Genomic DNA, 21,635 nt, shown 5'->3' with positions numbered 1-21,635 from the left:
TGTGACTATAATGCAAAGTTGGCTGTATCATAGATGTTCAATGAGGTCACTCATTATTTTGGAAGGAAATTAAGAATCTGTTAAATCCAAAGGCAGAAAAAAAGGGGGAATTTACTGTATGACTGGATAAATATTTTCTTCTTTCTGGGGATGGGCAGAGGGAAAAGACACATGTTCACTCACACACAATGGAGAATGAGCAGAGAGGCTACCCAAACTATCTGTGCCAAGTTGGGTGAGAAGTGGGGAGATGCAAGAGAGAGATGGGGGGACAGCAGGGAACAGAGTAGACAACAGGTCCAGAGGATTTTATGGTGATAGGTGAGGAACTACTTCAGAAAGTAGTATATAGGAGGTGGAGAATATGCTAAAGAGGATATAAAGGGGCCACCCAACTTCTGATCTCCTCTACCTCCTAGGGGTATGCTGTGGGTAGGTGGGGACAAAAGGGGTAAGATGGTGGCCCTGTGGTTTAAGCCCCACCTCCTTTTTACATGCATTGCATGCATAACAAATGTAAAAAAGGGGTGAGGTTTTCACTGCATGGCCATAGCCCCCATCTTGACTTTCTTGGCCTTCCCATGGATGTTCCTACTCCCTTCCCCCACATTCAAAAGGGAGAAGGTTTACAGAAGTGCAGGGTTCAAAAGTCTCTTCTATCCCCTAAAGCAAGAAGGCTGGTAAATGCACAGATGGAAAAATGCTAGCACCCACACAGAGGTGATTGTCAAGACAGACTTCAGAAATAATGGACCCATCCATGATTGTGAGGGTGAAGTCCAAATGCAGATTTGGTCCATGGTATCCAAAGTTCTTTAAACTGGGGTCTGTTAAACCAAGGTTTCACTGTAATATAATTCAGTTTCCTTAACTCCCCAGTCATTCTAAGAAGGGAAGGGAAGAAAAAAAAGACTATGAAGGAAGGAATTGGCCTTATCAATATAGATCCGAAAGGTTCACCATATCTTACTTAAAAACTACAAACATTCTATGACAAAAGACTCATACCTATTATAGGAGAGAAAAGCCAAAAGAAATAATAGACAGGCCAGAACATCTGCTCTGCCGACTATACCCGTTACCTAAAAAAAAAAGAATGGAAAAAGGCAAAATAAGTTACCAATTGCAATCAAATAGCAAGACTGAACTTCAAAGCTTCTGCAATGAATGTAGAATACACCATCATCACTTTTACTTTGAGAAATGTGTATATAGGATAAATGCTGCCTTAGGTTTGTTAAGGATTTGTTTTCATATCTCCCTAAGATATTTAGTGAACTTTCTGTTTGGCCATGGTGATAAAAATCAGTAAAATGATGTTATATGCTGAGACCATGTAAAAAAATATGGTCTCTTCAAATGACATCAAAAATAAGAATAGGTGAAGTCATTCAGGAAGCTTTCTAGGGAAGGCTTTTGTAAATGTTTACCTCAATCAGCTTTACCCATCCCATGTGGTTTTCCGTAAAGCATAATGGCAAGTCCTGAATACTTACTAATAATGCTTTTCTAATGTAACATATAATTAAACGCAGGGATGGTCTTAATGGGCCACATAAACGAACCCAGTAACTCATAACTGCGATACATTTCCCTACAGGGGCAGCCAAAAAAGTCAACTCTTTGAAGCCCCTCCCCTCTTTTCACACAATGTATGGGAAAGGGGAAGGGAACCCTACCATACAGTTGTCGCCGCCATTTTGACTTTTCTCATTGCCTCTGCAGATGTCCCTGTTTCTCTCTCAAAGATCAGGCAATGCCAAGATCATACCTATATTTTCATTACTACAAGAGATGCACTGAGAGTTTTGTCAGTCCCCCAAACGGGCAAGTTTCTTAATAATTTATTCATTTTATTATAACTTTTCCTAAATATCATGAACTTTAAAGACTTCTTTTGAAACTTGGCTCGTACTAAAGATCATTCATCTTCACTCTGAACTCTATTCATTTTTATTTTTAAAAAATCCAAGTGTGCTGTATTCTCCAACTAGCACACCTGCAGTCTCTCCCCAAATCTAATGATATGCAACCCAGACACACACACATAATCCTATTTAAATAATAGGGGAATGAAAAGACTGCTTGATTAATCCTGGGAAGTACTCAGAGAACTCAAGACTCCTTTGTAATGAACAGTTTTACTCTCCCTATAGTCCACAACCTTAAGTGTTCCAGGAGCTCCTCATTCTCGAACCATTCCACAATCGCAATGATCCCACATCTGCCACCTCCACCTTCCCAAAGAAAGCACTTGTAAACAGAAATATCAATTAGCCCATTGCAGTGTTTCATTAACAGTGACAGTCTGTGCAGACATCACTTCTAATTTACAGGAATATTTTCTAATTATCTTCAAACCAGTTAAAGGCAAACATATTTTCTAACAAGTCAGGGCAGAAGACAGCTAGACAATATCAGGAGCCAGATATAAGCAAGTTGCCTTTCTCCATAACTGCATTTTAAGTTCTGTATCTTGGGCAGCATAGAATTTGAGGGGGTTTGACAGAACCCTGATTGAAGGAACTCGGAGTTCAAGCCAAAATCATCAGGACACAATGGTTTGTTTGTTAGTTAGTTAGTTAATTAGTTTATTTATTTATCCATTCAAGGGTATCCAATTCTTGGAGACTGCCTGGACAAGTCCCTGCAGTTTTCTTGGCAAGGTTTTTCAGAAGTGGTTTGCCATTGCCTCCTTCCCAGGGCTGTGAGGGAGTGACTGGCCCAAGATCACCCAGCTGGCTTTGTGCCTGGGCAGGACTAGCGCTCATGGTCTCCTGGTTTCTAGCCGAATGCCTTAACCACTACACCAAACTGGCTCTCAATGGTAGATTGTGCTATTTAGAAATAAAAATTAGCAATATACTACAGGAAGGGGGTTAAAAATGGGGAGGGAAATACTCAGAACAACCAATGAGGACTAGGTTTGCTCAAGGGCAAGGAATACTAACGGACTACTGGAAGGGAGAAAAATTGAAAAAGGTGGGACAGAAGAATAGAATAGATCAGGGGTAGCAAAGCAGTGGCTCTCCAAATATTGTTCAACTTCAGCTACCATCAGCCCTAATTGTAACTGGGGCTGATGGGAATTGGGGACCAACAACATTTAGAAGTCCACAGCTCTTTTACCCCAGGATTATATCATCCTGGAAGAAGACACATTTAGGCCAGAATTCCTGATAGGAGCACTGCACACCGCAACTGATCTAATTGTGTCTTACGTTATTGCCTCACTGGAAAAGAAGAGGGGAAACGTTGCAAGACTTCAATTTGTTTTTAAAGGAAGGAAATGCTCTTTTAATTTATTTTAAAAGCAAGAGAAGAATCAATATCTCCGTTTGTGTTAACAAAAGGAATCATTTAAGTGTATTTAGGGTTTGCTAAAAATGATACTAAATTTGTGGACACAGCTCAAGTACTGTATTTACTTGATTTAAGGATGCCTGCTGTATAGCTACAAATGGAAAAACTCTGGATTAATGAGGAGACATTCTTCTAACATATTCTTCTGCTCAACCGTCACTGAAATAGCAGTATGAATGCACAGCTTCTTGTCATGTCAGAGACAATTTTCTGAAAGATTAAGCCTCCACAGGGCTCCTAAAAACATGGCAGAATTACCAGAAGTGTATCTGTTTTGGAATTTGACTCCCCCACTTTCTTGTCATCCTTGGATAAAAATATCAAAATCTTAGTAAGGTTTTAGTGTACTGAATAAGACACTACGTTTTAAATCACTTCATGGTTTAAATCTCACCCTCAACATAAATTAATTACATGGCCTTATATAAGGGATCTCCTTCAGCTTCATTCCCTCATCTCCAATATGACCGTAATAATATTGACCTGCTTCACAGGGTTGTTGTATATATGGCTTGTTCTGAACACTCTAGCAAAGTAGGCCTGAGTTAATGGAGATTTGCTCTCAGATAATCTTAAAAATCATTATAGAAATCCTAAGTATGCTTAGATTTTGATATGAGCTCATGGTGCCAGCTCATTTTTAAAATTAAGATTTTATAAATAAATCACAGTGAGGAATTAGATTATTCCCCCAAGACAAAGCCTAGCTAAATGATAAGTTATGCCATTCTGGGGGTTTAGGATTTTCCAGATGTAAATCCTCCAAACCAGATGTGGTTCAAGATGATCTGGGTGTGATCCAACCTCAAAATAGGCATGTTTTATCTGAAATGTAATATCTAGTACCCCTTGGACTGTTTCTGGTTCAGACAATTTATTTCCAGAAACCAAAGAACCACCTCCTGCGAACAGCATGGTCCAGCTGAGATCCAGCATGGCATGGAAAGTTTCAGAATTTCCAAAATAGTCTATTCCCAGGTTAATGAACTTTACACATCTCCATTTAAAGCATATTAAAAAAAAAAACAATGTGTGATTTTTAAACTTCCCATTACTCTTCCATGAAAACACTTGGCATTTATTCCTAGCAGTATTGATCAAGGCAGTTAATTAAAATTATTCTCAAAGCGTAGAAGCAAACTGAAATCTCACTGAAATTCATGGGATTTATTTCTAAGCAAACTTGCTCTACACTAGAGTGAACTTAAAGTCTTAATAGATGACCTCGCTCTTGATGATCTATCACAACTATTGAGAAGATGTGAAGTTGCCTTTAATTGAGCCAATATTACACTTATCTTTATAGGAGAGATTTTCAGTGACTGGGAAGATCTAAGCTTTCATTAAGCTGGACTGTAATTGTAGCTTGAAGTTATCTTGCATACTTACGGCCTCAGTGTGAATGGGGTGGGCCGCAAAGAAAAGACCTGTGACAAACGCCAGGCCGCTATTCTTGAAAACAGTTTTGTCACAAGTATACATCAGCACAAGCGTCACGAGGCAATGCAGGACTACATTCGTGGCATGGAAATAGAAGGGACTCATCCCAGCCAACAATATATTCAGCCTGTAAGAAAGCAAAGTCAGAACTGTAATAGATACTGGATGGAGTTTTAGAGAGGACAGAATATCCATCTACACACACTCATAACCATGCAAATTAATCCATATAAGGAATATCCTATACATATTTACAGACTGGTCACCATATACCTATGACTATACAAAGCTCCCTTGGGTTCACATATTGCTCTGCCTGTCCAAGGGTCACCTAGTCAGGCAGGGAACCAGGTCTAGGTAGAAAACTGCTGGAGATGTTTCCAGAGATCTGTAGGGTACAAGCTATTTGTTCCCTACCATTGAGTCATCACATCCCCTTCCTGTATCAAGTCACTTTGGCCAATCCTCAGCCTGAAATCAAAAGGAGGAGGAAAAATCCTTTCCTTTTCAGTTTACTTCTTTCTTGGCTACCTGGAACTAATTTTAGCTCCACTCTGGCGAACAGAGAAGCAACTGTTTACAAATGAGCATGACACAAATATGATTCTCCTTTGTCTCTCTACTTCTGTGGATGAAACTGAACGAGACCAAAGAAGTAGCACGTTCAGTTCTCTTGTGAAGTGAGCCCAGGAACCCATCGGTCTGTGGTGGGATCCAGAGGACCGCAGAGCTTCACCAGTTGAAGGAGGAGGTTAGCAACCGATATAGGCAGGAAAGAGTATGGAATCAAGAGGAGGCATACAATTCTGGCTTAAAGATTTCGTCTCTCTGCCCAACTTTCTAAAGAGCAGGGTGTTCGCAGGGGGTCAAACGAGTCAAGATGGAAGACATGAGTGTTATGATGCAGGTAAAAAAGGGGTGGGGTTTGATCACATGGCTATGGCCCCCTTTATGAATTTTTGACCCCTTCCCTAGAGATACTCCTGCTGAAGAGTAAGACAAAAGGGTGAGGATGGGGTGGGAGAGTCCAGTTCTTCCCTGTATCTCTGCTATGCTGTTGAAAGACCAACCCTCTGTCTGCAACTGCTTTCCCCAAATCTATCTTCAGTGAATCAATATGCTGCCCTTTAATATTGTTTCTTCAATGGTTGCTAACCAGGCAGTACAGCAATTAAAATAAGAAAATCTTAATAGGAAACCTTTACAATAGAATTCTGTAGGTAAAAATAACAAGGCAGTAATTTTGTAACAGATGACAGAGACAAACAGCATCAAAATAGAAGCACAAGATGTGCCATCGTTGCTGAAAGTGTCTGGGGAAAGATTTTTGCGCAGCCCTTCAAAGCAGGACTCTCCTATTGCCCAGCTCTTAGTGACAGCAATGTTTAAACATGAGCTCAATGCGGACGGGCAGTGGTATCAGCCAAACCAATGAGACCTTGGTCCTCCCAGGGGTCATCTGCCAAAGACTTGCATGCTTTGCAAATGTTCTGCAGCCCATCTCTTGTCAAGCTTTTGTGCAAGCCTGAAAAAAAAGATGCTACCACTTTAAGGAGCCCACTAATGCAACTTTTAAAACAGTCACATCTTTTTGGGGGGGGGGCTCATGCAGAAGCCTGTAAAAGTTGAGCTGCTTTAATGAATAACAGAATGGCAATTCAAAGCATTTTGTCGAAATCATTTTTGAAATATGCTCCACCCTATCATGTACCACTCATGCCCCTCAATGCCTAACTTAGGAGTTCACTTGGACAAGACAGAAATGGCTCCAATGGCTGGTTTCATATATCATACTAACATGCTTTATTTGATCATGATTTCTGAATAAAGTACAATGGATGCTTCATAAATCATAACTAAGTTATGTGACATCTGAATTCCCTGGCTCTGTGCATCATGTGGTTATCAGGATATGGAATAAGGACACTGACGGCTTCCCCCCTCTGTGGCAAAGTATTAAACGTGATGCCTCCTTCGAACTGAGCTCGGCTCCTGAAGACTTCATGAAAATATCTATGAGGTTTTCTTGGAAACCATACAGTTCTGAGTTGCTCTTGTATTCTTCCAAGAAGATATTCTAGCCTTCCCTATAGCCCTGGTTTTTCCTGCTCGTCTCCTATCTAAAAACTAATCATATCTGACCTTGCTTAGCTTTTTCAAGATGAGCCAAGATTGCTCCACCTAATTGAACTATGGCAAAAGAAATTCTTGATATTTTACTCCAAGAAATCTAACCATGACAGTACTACAGAACAAATTACCAATACAACACACACGCACACACGCGCGCGCATCCCAGCATCCATATGGACTCACACCTGTAGCCCTTTGTGAAATTCCCTAGAACACCTGGCATAGCAGGAGAAGAAACCAGATGTGTATCCATCTTAAACCTCCAACCAGTTCAAGGGATAGCTTCATGGCATTACAAAACCAGGCTATTTAGGTAGAATATGAGAGTTGAATCCAAGTGCCATATTTCTTTCTACGTATTAAGCATGGATTACTAATTCATGGAAAAATGACTGTGTGGCAATTTACTGCACTGTAAGCTTCATAGATGGGGATCATCTTCATCACATACCTGGGGAAGTGTCAGATTGGCAGGCACGTATAAGCACAAGGCTGGGGAAAGGAGGGCGACTGGGAAACAAAATGCAGAAATGACTAGACCATGATGTTTGCATAAAAACAAGGTAATTACTGTGGAAATTAACAGGACAGTATTCGTGACTGAATTATCACAGTGACATTAGTCATCTAATTAAAACATTTAATGTTATAAAAATACATAAAACCAGTTGAAGGTTCCACGCTGAATGTCCTAATGAACTGTAATTCAGCAGTTTCCCACAGCAGGATCTTTTGATACTCCTGTGTTTGAAGATAGCTACACTGAAGGATTCCATTCAGAAGGAAGGCAGTTTGAAAAACAAAGCAAACGCTAGACATCAGCACATTCCTCTGCTATCAGGCAAATGGACCAGCTAGCTCTCCTGTCCATCAAAGGTTGGACAGCAAGAGAAATAAGAACTCTCTACCTCAGCAATTCCAAGATAAACTGGGTTCTAAAAAATGAAAGCATCTAGTTGTTGAGAGTCATATCAAACTTTTGGTAACAGAGCACAAAATTGTGGAGTCCTTGGTGCTCTCTGAGCTTGGTTGTTTGCTTGCAGATGTCTGCTCAGAGAGCACCAAAAGTTCCACAGTTCAACCCTGAGTTATATATATTCTCTTCTATTGAAACATAAAATTCTCACAAAGACTTCTATAGTCAGATTTATTGAAACAGAAAGGGAATTAGGTCTTTCCCAGGCTCTGAGATTCAAACATAATATTACAGGCTGATTTGTTAACCATGGTTTATTGAACAACCATAATTCTTGGCTTCACGTATCTCACTAAGTCAAATCCAAACAAACCATATTATGGCTTTCTGCAATGCATTGCTGGCTTACTGTTATTTCTTCATTAGATTTATAGCCTACTTTTCCTCCAGGGGTCTAAGGTGGTATACAATTTTCCACACAACCACCCTATGATGGGTCTACAAGATTTGGCCTGCCCACCAAATGGCAGGAAAGAGAACCAGAAAACTCTCTCTTTACAGTCACCAAGTGGTTGTATGGCTCTTTGAAGGTCAGCTTAATCTTATGAAGCAGATGGGCTGACAGTAGCTGGCCCAAAGTCATCAAACATTTTCCATAACTGAGGGTGGTCTTGAACTTCATCCTCCCTGGCTTCAGTCCAACTTCTTAACCACTACACTACATAGGTTGAAATGTGCTCCTACTTATTTCATAGAATTGTTCCACAGTATCTCCAGAGGTGGAGATCTCCACAAGCATATATAAATTAGACAAGATCAAGGATGGGAATTGCAAAATAGTTCTGGCCCACAAGGATTCCTCTTTAAGCCGTCTTAAAGGGAAGTTCTTTGAAGCCCTATCAGTAAAAGCAAGAAAAGACAGTTTCACCCTGAATCTGCTTTAAGTTGTTGAGATGACTGTCTTAGTCATCTCACTAAGCCACAGTGTGGTCTATCTGGTTTGGGTTTAACATGTTTTGTTAACTGAGACACTGTGGTTTAGATACTATGGCTCAGCATGTTATATGAAGCCAGCCAATTATGATTTGTGCAACAAACTAGGAGTGCCCAATTTTTCTGAGCTAAAGGACATACTTGATATTTGATTGGCATGCTAGAGGCTGCCTCTCCCCACCCCCATATTAAACTAATAGGGCAACAATAAAGGCTAATTCTGATTTTGTTTTATTAATATTTAGTTAAATTTAAATATACTCAATATGATTATATTCCCATCCTGCATGTAACAATTCCCTCCTTCTGTCACATTAAAATGAAATTTTTAAGGGGCTACCAAGACTTTAAGGGGCAACATACAGCATTTGGAACTCCGCTGGAGCATCTCTGCAATAAATCATCACTTAACAAACTACAGCTTAGTGCAATTTGGATACACAGCCAATGTCAACTTGCATTTGACTGGAGACTAACAAAACAACTCAAACAAAACAGTGGACTAATATTTACATGATCTCCCTGTAGGGCACTTTTTTTTAATTTTCAATAGATCTCCCTAGGTCTATTTACTAAAACAGCCAGTAGATTATTCAGGTTTTGAATTACACGCTGTAATTCTGTATATCTGGAGGGCAACAGCTTGGGAAAATCTTATATAATGCTTTTTGAATACACAGTAGTCCCAAAAAGAATGAAAGAGAATAAAAGCAATGGAATGGAATTCTAACTTCACTATTCTCGTCAGCCATTCTTAGAACCAAAGGAAAAGACAAGAACTTTAACTATAGAAATAAGTTAAAAACAAAGAAATTGTTAATAAGCCAGCCATTAAACTGCCTAATGGGCAAATTACACATTCTCTCATTTATATTAATACGCAGTTCAGAACTTGTTACTCCAAACCACGTACATTTGTTTCTCTTGGTTAGTCAAAAAGATGTAACTACCCCTAATTTCTAAACGCCCATCTTTAGTAAAAGTCAATAGACTTATACAATATGACAAGAAACCAAAGTATCTCGGTCTTTGTCAGATTCCTTTCAAGGATCAAACCAGCTTTTATGGAGGAAAAAAGCCAAGTGATTAAGACTCTGAAGTCTGGTAAAGATGGCTTTCCAATGCAAGCATGATTCCAAGATAGAGTAAACACCGACTGATATTCTCTGGGTTTGTATATTGTGCTAATTGTTTGTTTAGCCATAGTTTAATGAAAAAATCACAATTGGCTGGAGTTGCACAACATACTAAGCCATAGAGCATGATTTACAAGCCATAATGCCCACATTCTAATTCCAAACCAAACAATCTGCATTTTGACTTAGTGCCATATCTAATCTCAAACACTATACACATCTCATCTAGGATGACAAATTGTGTCCAGTAGGACTTTCAAAGTAAGACGTATCCCTTGTCTGTATAATAGTTCATCAGAAGGATTCACAGAATCCTAGAATTGTAGAGTTGAAAGGGACTATGAAGATCATCTACTCCAACCCTCTGCAATGTGCGAGAAAACCAATTAAACCATCACCAAGAGATGGCTGTCCAACTACTTCTTAAAAACCTCCAGAAATGGAAAACCCACAACCTCCATAGACAGACTGTTCCACTGCTGCACAGAACTTACTATCAGGAATTTTTCCTTATATTTAAATGAAATCTAAGTAGCTACAACTTACACAAGTCATGTCTGGTCCTAGTTTTTGAGGCCACCAGAAATAGTTCTTCGCCATCTTCATTGCAGCTTCCCTCCATGTACCTTAACAAAGCTACCACGTCTCCTTAAGTCTTCTTCAGACTGAACACCCCAAGTCCCTTCAGTCTAGAACAAGTCTTCAAGTCCATATATCATCCTTGTGGCCTTCCTCTGGAGCTGATCTAACCTGTCAATATCCTTCTGGAAATGCGATCTCACCAGGACAGAGTAGAAGGGGAATAAGGACCTCAGCTGTCCTTAATACAGTGCTGCTTCTAATGAAGCCCAGAACTGCATTAGCCTTTCTAGGAGATCTCACTTGTCTCACACTCAGCTATTTGTCAATGACCACAAGCAAGTCCTTCTCCAATCTAGTGCTTCCAAGCCACAAACCTCCCTTCTTGTATTGGTGCCTTACATTCTTCCTCCTTAAACATAATACAAGCATACCTCATTTTATTGCGCTTTGGTTTATTGTGCTTCGCAGATATTGCATTTTTTTGAAAGTCTGTGACAACCCTGCATCGAGCCATTCTATCAGATGATGATTATCATTTTTAGCAATAAAGTATTTTTTAATTAAGGTATGTACATTGTTTTTTAGACATAATGCTATTGCACACTTAACAGACTACAGTATAGCATAAACATAACTTTTATACGCACTGAGAAAACAAAAAATTGGTATCACTTTATTGCGATATTCACTTTATTGCGGTAGTCTGGGAACCGAACCACAATATCTCCAAGGTATGCCTGTACCTTACATTTCTCTCTGCTGAAGGCAACTTGATCCTTTAGCCCAGTGTTCCAACCTGTCCAGATTAATAATAGCAATAACGATGGATAATACTGGCCTTGAGACAGATCACAGTGGGACTTCACTGGCTACTATACTCCAATTCAATGATGAACCATCAGGGCTGACTCTCTGAGTATGAACAACCAACCAGTGGTGGATCCACCTTACTGAAGTACCATTTAAACCATATTTTAACAGCTTGTAAGTGAACGTACCATGTGAAACCCTGTCAAAAGCTTTGCAGAATCAAAGTAAATTGATCCATTCCACTTGTCCATTATAGTTGTGTTCTTGTCAAACAAGGCGTGGCAACCTGCCTGCTGTTATCTCCTCTAACATCTTTCCAGGCCTTGATAAGTGCACTGTTAGGTAATTACTGGGATCACTTTTTTCCTTTCTTGAAGAAGGGGTTCACATCTGCTTTCTCCAGTTCTGGCATTTCCCCAGTTCTCCAGGACTTTTTCAAAGATAACTAACAGAGGGTTAAGGTATGTCCTAAAAGACATACTTGGACATAAATTGGGTATCAATGATATGCAATAGAAAGCTGAGATGTAATAAATACATATATTAAATTAAGCTAATAATAAATGGATCCTACTTGCTTTTGAAGGTAAAGGCTCCAAGTCAAGCTTGGCTCCTGACAATTTCATGAACATGTCTATGTAATATTCTTGGCAACCGTAGGGAAGTAGCTTGGCGCTGCCTTCTTCTGGAATGCTTTTCAGTTTTCCAACTAACCCACAGCTCTGGCATTTACTGTTGGTTTCCCATCCAAGTGCTAGCCAGGTCCAACCCTACTTAGCCTCCAAGACCAGCCAGGAACTGTTCCATGCTATTTCTGCAAAGTCTGATGACTGAATAAAATCTGCCTCTCATGCATTTAGTGAAAAAGGCTCTTAATTCCTGCTATGCCCAGAAACAATGTGATGAATTGCTAGGTGAGAAGATAGAGAACTGCAAGCTAAATGTATGGGTCTTCTAAAAGGCTGTAATTTTGGACTCATTAAATCATATTTATCTGACAAACCTACCACAACAACTTCTTCTAGAACTCATAGACTTTGTCAGCCTTACCAGAAACACGACCAGATAAACTAATTCTACTTTATTGTAAATCTATATTAACAAAATCTTGCAAGTCTGAAAGTACAATTCTCCTTTACCATCTCGAGAAAATGGGGAGGTTTCCTTCTGAGCCTCTTGCCCTGCCCACTATCCAGCTGCGGGCTATGCTGTCTCTTATCTGACCATTCCCTAGGCAGCATCTCTTTGTCCCATCTCCCAAGGTCTTTCCCAGATACCATTACAGTCTTTTCCCTTTTCTGGTATGCAGAAATTAATAGATTTTTTATTCTCAGATGAGGAAATAAGGAGGAACTATTGAAAGAAACTTGATCCAAAACTGCTAATTAGGCTGGATCCACACATCACAAAACCATGGCTCATTTTGTTTATTCAAAACAACCACCACTAGTGGAAGAAGGAATGGAAACAGACAAAATGGTGAGTCTTATACTGGATGAAATAAAATGAATGAGCAAAACAGACTGAGCCTTGGAAGAGTCATACATCCAAGGCAACTTTCACGTCCTTCAAGGAGACAACCACTCACCATATATTTTGGAGAGAACCAATAGCCTCCACTGAGACCTGTATGGGGAACTTGACTTGAAAGTTCCAGCAACCTGGCTTCATAAGTGCCACAGGGGAGCTTGGAAAATGAGGGTGAAATGGATGGAGTGTTTGAGAGTAGCAAACTCTTTGGACATTCTCCTGGAAGCTGAAGAACCTGCTAAGAATCAAGACAAACTGATGCTGCTAGCCTGAAATGCTTATACAACTGCACTGTTAATACTAGCCATAGGATATTTGCAAAAAGGGAGAGGAAGGACTTGTAATATTATGGTGATAATTTTGAACCGAGACAGTAGTGTTTAACTGAATAAACAAAATGAGCCAAGAAAGAAACCAAAGTGAATCCAGACATAAGAAATAGCCCAGGAAATTGCACTTTAAAGTCAGTTGAGAAGACAAAGAAAAATAGGAAATAAGTTTCAATGAAATTAATGGGGCTTCCTTCCTAATTAAGACTGCAAACTTAGACTGCATTCAGATGACTCTTCTATTTCTGTAACAACACTGATGCCGTGACACCATGATCTGTGGAAGCTCCTGTCACACGGTGACATATCTTAGAAAAATCATTTCTTATTCCACGAGAAAGCTCCCTGGGAACAAGACTGTCACTGTGCAAATGAGTTGCCAAACAGTCAACCAGAAACAGAGAACTCTTACCTCCTTCCCAAAACCTTACAAGATTTTTATGGTATCTTTCTTGCTTTTTATTGCTCAAAGTGAATATTGGTACAAATGCCCAGTCAGGTGGCTAATGGCCCAGATGTTCTCCTGATGGTGCTGAAGCTACAGAAAGAATTCTTAATGTGTACAATATGTATTTTTTAAAAATCAGCATGCATTTTTGGCAGGATTAAGAAATCTGATGGGATGCCAAAAATAGAAAACCAATTCTCCTTTAAAGAAAGAGAAACAGCAATTAGTACACAGTGTAGGAAAAAATAATATAGTCTTCCTTTTCCTGCCAACAAACCAAATAAAGTATCAATTCCCTAAGCAGAGAAAAAAGTCAGAGAAATGAAAAAAATCCAGTTAAATCTCTCTTCTTCTTCTCTGACACACACACACACATGCCACCCCTTCATTCCACCATGGGTCCTTAACTACTGGTAAGGTTCTTGTACTGTCAACAAATGGATTCACGAAGCATGATCAGTTGACTGCAAGAATACCAATACAGCCTTCTTCTGTCCTCCTCAGTAAGGCTCAGGATTGCATCACCAACCATGGACTGATGCCAGGCACCATTATTTTCCAGGAGCCAAGGATGATGCCCCTCTTTGTTGCTGCCCTGGCCCTCTGAGGAGTACTGACTAAATAGCTGAGCTACCATTTTAATTTCCTCGAGTCTACTGCTGTCCTGGGGAACTGTGGGAAATTTAAGACACGGTTACTTTAAACAACTAGCCCTCCTCAGAAAACTGCCTTTCCAACTGAGTTTTAAGGAAACGAAGGTAATGTTAGCCTGAATGCTTAGTGAATTTACAATGAAAACAAAAAACTGAAGACAGTAGTTATTGGTTTACTTGGGCTCAGGAACAGATAAAAGTGGGCACTGTACTGAAGAATTAAAAGAAATTAATCCTAGGAATAAAGACAATGACAAATTTAGATAAGATTATGAAAGATAAGGATATTCCAATGACAACAAAGATAAGATGAATTAAAGCAAGACCTTCCAGTGGTAATGTATGATGGTGAAACCACAAAATAGCAGGAGAAAGAGAAGAAATGTCTTTGGATATATAATTAATAAACACACAACTATTTAAGCAAAAGCCAGAAGCCTCCATAGGTAGCCACAATGATGCCAAAATGAAAAGAAAAAAAAAAGTGTTGTAAAATCACAATGCAGATTCCACCTTTTCATACTTGCATTGTGATGTCATGCACAAGTATGTTAAGGGGTGAAGCTTGGGTCATGACATCACAACGCACATTTTGTTGCTTGCTCTCTCCCATGAATGCCTGTGGTCAGAGCTCAGCATCTGATTTCACTCTTATTGTGCATTTATCAACAACAAGACAAAAACAGCCATTTGTCAAAACAGGATATGCTTGTCCAAAAGACAAAGAGAGAGCGATTTAGCAGATGAGATGTATTAAATCAAAGAATCTGAATCTTCACCATCAAAGACAAATGCACAGAATTGCAGGGATACTAATGGGACAAAGGTAAAGCCACAGATTAGTATTCTACACCAGTACAAGTTGTCCATGCATTAAAACAGCTGCCCCCAATCTGATCCCCTTTAGATTTATTAGGTCCCAAATTCCCATAATCCCTAGCCATTATGTTGACTGAGGACTGTGGGAGCATAATACATCTTGAGAACAACAGATTGAGGAAGGCTGTTTAAGAAAAGGAATGAATGGGGCAGGTCAAAAAAGAAGATGACAGTTAAGTCTTTGATTTTGTGAAACCCAGTCAATAGCAAATTTGCATGATTACAATTTTCCCAAGTCATATCAGCAAATGATCTAAGTTGAATCTATGCAAGCCAGTACATATCCAGTAAACTCACACCAAATACTCTAGGTCCTAGAATTCAATAACTTTGTTTGGTAACTCAAGAAGAAAGGTAACAAACTGGTTTAGATACCAGCTGCTAAACCTGTTGGCCTGCTCCACTATTGAACCATGAAATATATAGCACATGGCCTAAGAGACAAGAACAGCCCCCCCCCCAATTTGTGAAAATATGATTCTAGATCCAAAGTGTCTCCCTTTCAATGGCTGATGTGGGTCTTCCGGACTGTGTGGCCGTGTTCTGGAAGTTTTGGTTCCTAACGTTTCGGCAGCATCTGTGACCGGCATTGTTAGGAACCAAAACTTCCAGAACACAGCCACACAGCCCGGAAGACCCACATCAGCCATCATATTCCGGCCGTGAAAGCCTTCGACAATACATTGTCTCCCTTTCCTCTATCAAGTGAGCCCACCAGTACCTGGGAGAAGATACTGATGGAGAAAAGACCAGGTGAGCACAAAGAATGTTTGGGCTGAAGCTGAAGTAGAGACAAAGACATGCTGACTGAAGAATTCATATCCCCCTCAACAGCAATCCAGTGAATGCCACCTTTACTTGCACTTTTACAAAATGTTCTACTAGCACCATCTATCACTCCCCAAAGTACGGCAGGCCCTCTGTCTGGCAGCGGACAGCAAAGTCTGCAACTGCCGCTCTGCAGCTAATTCCACATGAAGCTGTCACTGGCCATATCCAAGATACAACTGTGTTCAAGACCCTAATGACAATCTCAACAAGGTGCAGAAAGCCAAGAACACAGTTTGAGGTCTTTATCCCAGTTAGAATTAGTTTTGGGAGCCCTTTCAAATAAACCAAAGCAAGGTTTATTCAATTGCAACTGTTATTCCAGGGTGCTATCCCCAGAGGATGGCATACAATGTTACCATTTTTATACTGGATCAGATTATGGATCTATGTACCCAGTGCCAAATGCTACGATTTGTTGATCTGGTGCTGCTCTATTATGGCTTTATAGTTTATAATGGACAAGAACTAAATATGAAACTCTTCAACACACACTTCCTGCAATGTCCTATTGAAGTAACTTTTTTTTTAACTACTGTAAATAGGACATCAAACTTGGAAATACTGTAAAGCCAGATATCCAAATATGCAATCTATGGGCCCAAAAAGGGTTAAATCAGCAAAATAAATTACAGGGATGTTGCTGTAACAGCAGAATCATTTGGGAAACCCCTAAGCCTGTTACTTCGCAGCACCCAGTTAGTAAACATGGACCTCCATGAAACCAGATGTGCTGTGTGTAAAAGTACTTCCTTCTGTTTGTCCTGGATCTCCCTGCATTGAGTTTCACTGGATGATCTCAAATTCTTACACTGTGGGAAAGGGAGAAAAACCGTTCTCCTCTCATTGTTTATGCCATGCATGCACTCACATGCCACGATCGTGTCTCCCCATATCTTCCTCTGTGCCAAACTAAAGAGCTCCAACTGCCGCAGTCTTTTCCTTATGGGAAAGTCCCCTAATCGTTTTGGTTGTCCTCTGTATCTTTTCTAGCTCCTTTTTTTTTTTTACCTATTTTCAGTTGCTTTCCTAATGATTCCAAGCATGGAATTTGACCCCTATGCTGCAACTACACACAGGGTTGACAGTGTCATTGAGCTGTCCATTATGATTGCAAGATCCCATCCTGGTCGCTCGTTCCTAGCTCAGATCCTATTAAACTATAGGTGACATCTGCATTTTTTGTGCCAACACGTTTCACCTTGCATTAGGTTCCACTGAACTGCATTTGCTATTTTTAAGTCCACTCATCCAGTTTGGAGAGATAACCTAACCCTTTTTATTATTTTCAACCCAAGAGAATAATGGGAGGAAATTATTTAAAGGGAGTTGGGCTGGATCAGGCCACAGAGTACAGGAAGAAAAATTCCTGAATGATTCTCATGGGCAAGACAGTTGGGCAAAAGTTCAAATGTACACAAGTGGTCCATTCTATGCTCTTCCTCCCCAGTTCCAAGACCCATGTTGGAGTGCATGTAGGCCATGCATACAGGGAATCCTGTATGCTTTTCAATCCCTGAAAAGCGATTGCCTTGTTTAGCAACCATTTGCAGTTACGACAGTGATGAAAATGTGACTTTACGACCAATCCTTGCATTTACGACCTTCACAGGTCTGTAGAGCAAAGGAAAGCTGAAGAAAGATCATAAGCACATGTGCGGTTTCACTTAGCAATGGCTTTGCTTAATGACCAAGTTGCCAGTCCCAATTGCAGTTGCTAGATGAGGGCTACTTGTACATCCAAACACACAGCCACTGCTCATAAATGGGTTAGAAATAATACAAGAAGCCACCCTTTGTATACCTTTTTTATTTTACCTCCCTTAACAATTCGGCATCATCAGCCAACAAATTTGCTGCATTTATAGTTAGATCAGGTGGGAAGTAATAGGAAAGCCTTTTCTCTATCAGATACCCTACAGCAGTGTTTCTCAACCTTAGCTACTTTAAGATGTGTGGACTTCAGCTCCCAGAATTGATTTAAACAATTTGTAGTGCATTAAGTATGAAGGCAATAAGAAAAAAAAAATTAAAATAATGCCAATTCTAGAGAAAGACAGACTAAAAAGATATTAATTTATTTTATACTCATAGGCGTGTATTTATATTTATAAAGATTATATCTTAATGAACAAACACATGGACATATAGTCTGATTAAGCATACAACGGTCTGGCTCCTTAGAGAATAGACACATCTGTGGGGAAGGTGTTATAAAACTGAAGACCGGTCTGAGAATGACAGAAGAATGACATGCTCAGAAGCTGTGACTCCAGAAGACAAATGGAAAACAGATCAGCTAGTCTGAGGCAAAAGCACAAAGCCATGTAAATCCAGGAAAAGGAAGGGTTCCTTTGGCATTAAGGGGAAATGGGTAGGAATCTTTATACAAAGAAAAAATAAATAAAGGCATTAATCTTTTAGGAAAGTTCCCCAAAGGAAAATATTTTAGGCCATGCAATACTTCTAAAAGGTCACCACATTTCTTAAAAGAACATTCCTTTATCCAACTCTGGTGCAGAAGCAAAGAGGAATAAAGAGCTGGTAAAAAAAAGAGAGGTCCAGCCCTCTGAGCTATTAGCTATTACCCAGTTTAAAAGTCTGGGTGGTTGCCTTCACCTATCACCAATGTAGCCATGGTTCATCCACCAAACAGAGACTTCTGGGTTTGCACAATACATTGAACCACATAGGGACCACCTGGATAGGGTTTGCATGTAGACATGTAGACTAAAATGTGGTTGGCTAATTTGTGGTTCAGTGTGTTGTACAAATAAAAGCATAGATTAACCAGGTGGGCTGGGTTCACACAACACACTAGGCTACAATGTGTGGCTCAGCTGTATTCTGTGAACGTAGCAAAGGGGGTGGGTGACTGTCCAACAGACTTCAGCGAACAAAGGTGCCACCCCTGGCATAAGCACTGAGCTGGAGGTCGGAGATAGCAGAGCTGGGGCAGCGACTGAACCCACAGGAAAGATGACTAAGAGGCAACAGGGAGAGGCAGGGAAGCCCAAGCTTGCTCTTGGCCCAACCTTATATTATGGGTGCCAGTTGCATTTGCTACCATAATGCATTTCTTCTATGCCACTCAGTGCTTTCCTGATTTACGTTGAAAGCAAGACAAAAATGCCTCTGAATGCTGGTTAGACTACCACCCTCATGTTCCCAGCTTCAGGGTACAAAGCTGACACAGAGCCCTTCCTTTCGTTCTCTGTGGCATCTCTTGGTCAACATTTTCTACTCTGAAATTTCTACAGAAGAGAATATATGTAGCTCAGGGTTGAACTGTGGAGTCCTTGGTGCTCTCTGACTAAGGTAATGAAACGTCTGCAAGCAAACAGTCAAGCTCAGAGAGCACCAAGGACTCAACTCTGAGTTGTTCGAGGCAGGGAACTGTCTCCTTTCACACTCACACTCACACACACACACCCCTCTTATGTTACTCCATCCGGTGTTATTCTATACATCCCATTCCCATCTCATCTGAGTATCCATAACTGCCAATCCCAATTTTATCTAGGGGCTTCTCCCCTACCAGCTGATCTCTAGTGCAAAGCCAATAAGCCTTCCAGCTTCTCTACTCACAGGGCACGTTTGGTGCTGGAAAAGAGGAGGGTTGCAAGGCAGGCTTAGGAAAATAGTGCCCTCCAGCCATGTGCAGAGTACAATGAACACCTCCCTCGGGAGAACCGAGGATGGGCAAGTTTGTGCTGATTCGCTGGGTGGGTGGTCAAGGGGAGCAAGCATTTCTCAGCAAGCATTCCAGAAATCACTGTTAGGAATAAAGTTGGCAAGAGGGCAACCAGGGATTCCCAGGCTCCAAACATCCGTTATGCCAACACATGGTAGCTACCTTCCAGGGTCTTGAAGAGAGTGGCAAAACAGCCACAGCTCTGGGAAAGGCGGAAGGGAAAGGGGTCGGGACACGGGAATCGGCGCTGACTGCCCTGACCTGCAAGAGGCAGAGGCGTTGCATCAGGCTCGGCTCCGGACTGCGCTACGGCGACTAGTGCGAGCCAGCCCGAGTCCTGCGCGGGAGTTCCGAGTCTGCAGCGCCCAGCCTTCCAGCGAGCCGTGCCCGGTGCGAGGCTTCGCAGCGGCTTACCTGAAGGTGAGGATGCAGAGCGGGCGGTAGGACTTGTGGCTGGTGTTCTCGGCCATGCCCTTGCCCCAGAAGTCGTTGGAGAAGGCGGCCAGCGGGGAGACTCCCGGTCGCACGTCCGGGTTGTTGACAATCGCCCACACGTCGTCGTGCACGAACTCGCCCTGCAGCGAGTTCCAGTAGCAGAGAGCGGCCAAGAGCGCGGCGCTCGCCGCAGCCCCGCAGCGCCCGGGCCGGCCAGTCCAAGCTAACCAGCGCGGCTGAGGCAGCGGCGCTCGCGACTCTCTGCCGCTCCGGCTCCCGGTTGCCGACCCCATCCTCCGCCACTTCCTCCTACTGCTCCTGCTGCTGCTGCTACCGCCGCCCGGCTAACTGCCTTGCTCCGCGGAGCATCCCCCGAGCTCATCTTCGACCCGCGCCTGCATAGCCCCGAAAACAAGCCAGGCGCCGCTCCTACCGCCTCCGCCGCTGCTCGCTCGCGCTCTGCCGCCTCTCCGCCTGGTCAGCTGCAAATAAACAGCGGCCGCCCCCCCATCCCTCTCCCCTCCCTTCTACCCCAGCGCGCATGCTCCGCGCAGCACGCGAGTCGGCCCTCCCCTGCTTGGAAGCTGGACTTGGGGCAGGAGGAACTCTGCCCCCAAAGTTCAGCCCCGCTGCTTTCTCCGATGACGTCCTCTGCCAGCAGGGAGAGGGTTCAAACGCGACGCTCCCTGCCAGCAAGTAGAAAACGGATCCAGGCTTTCACGATCTCTTTCCTAACCCAAGGAATGAACCATTCCAGAAAGTCTCTAAAACAGTGTTTCTCAACCTTGGCCACTTGAAGAAGTGCTGGCTGGGGAATTCTGGGAGTTGAGGTCCACACTTCTTCAAGTGGCCAAGGTTGAGAAGCACTGCTCTAAAATGGTCATTCCTGAAAGGCAGGTTTTGGCATTGACTTCGTTCTTTTCCTCTGAAGAAGGAGATCCCATTATGGAGTAGAAAGAGAAGCCATCCAACTCTGTGGACTACATATTCCTAATGCTCAGAAAGATCACCTTGAGCCCTACCTGAAATAGGGGAGCAAGAATTAGTAATGTGGTTGCTAAGAGTTGCCACTGAATGGTGGCACTTTATCAATCAATAATGTTACTGTCACTGTGGTCAGTGATGATGGTACTTCCTAAAAACATTCCATTTTTCTGCTTTTAAAAAGCAACTCCAGATGTGCTGCCTGATGTACTGGACCCCAACTCCTATGATCTCCATGCAACATAGGCATTGTTATCAAATTAAGGAAAGCTACATTAAGCTGTAAAGTAAAATAGCAGGGAATCCTTAAACAAGCCACATTAAAAGGTCTAAGGCAGTGTTTCTCAACCTTGACTACTTTAAGATGGGTGGACTTCCCCATGCTGGCTGGGGAATTCTGGGAGTTGAAGTCCACTCATCTTAAAGTTGTGAAGGTTGAGAAACACTGGTCTAAGGGAAAGGAATGGGCACAGACAATTCCA

At 41.7% G+C, this 21,635-nt stretch overlaps 1 protein-coding gene across 4 annotated transcripts in view; it reads right to left on the bottom strand.

The window, feature by feature from the left end:
• The window catches only part of TMTC1 (transmembrane O-mannosyltransferase targeting cadherins 1), a 139,267-nt gene extending 118,646 nt beyond the window's left edge, over window positions 1-20,621 (bottom strand). For all 4 annotated transcript variants that reach the window (XM_015887540.3, XM_025164681.2, XM_088141210.1 and 1 more), the window contains exons 1-3: window positions 20,149-20,621; window positions 4,753-4,930; window positions 1,009-1,082 (exon numbers count right to left, since the gene is read on the bottom strand). In XM_015887540.3, the coding sequence (XP_015743026.1) occupies window positions 1,009-1,082; window positions 4,753-4,930; window positions 20,149-20,462 (566 nt within the window). In that variant the 5' untranslated portion in view covers window positions 20,463-20,621. The remainder of the gene's footprint in view (window positions 1-1,008; window positions 1,083-4,752; window positions 4,931-20,148) is intronic.
• Between the last annotated feature and the right edge of the window lie 1,014 nt (window positions 20,622-21,635).

The sequence above is a fragment of the Python bivittatus genome, unplaced genomic scaffold, assembly GCF_059951505.1.
Source record: "Python bivittatus isolate LINGU-HERP-01145 unplaced genomic scaffold, Pbiv_v1 ctg000330_np1212, whole genome shotgun sequence".
Lineage (NCBI taxonomy): Eukaryota > Metazoa > Chordata > Lepidosauria > Squamata > Pythonidae > Python > Python bivittatus.
The sequence above is the reverse complement of the archived record's forward strand: the minus strand, read 5'-3'. Positions and strand labels throughout refer to the sequence as shown.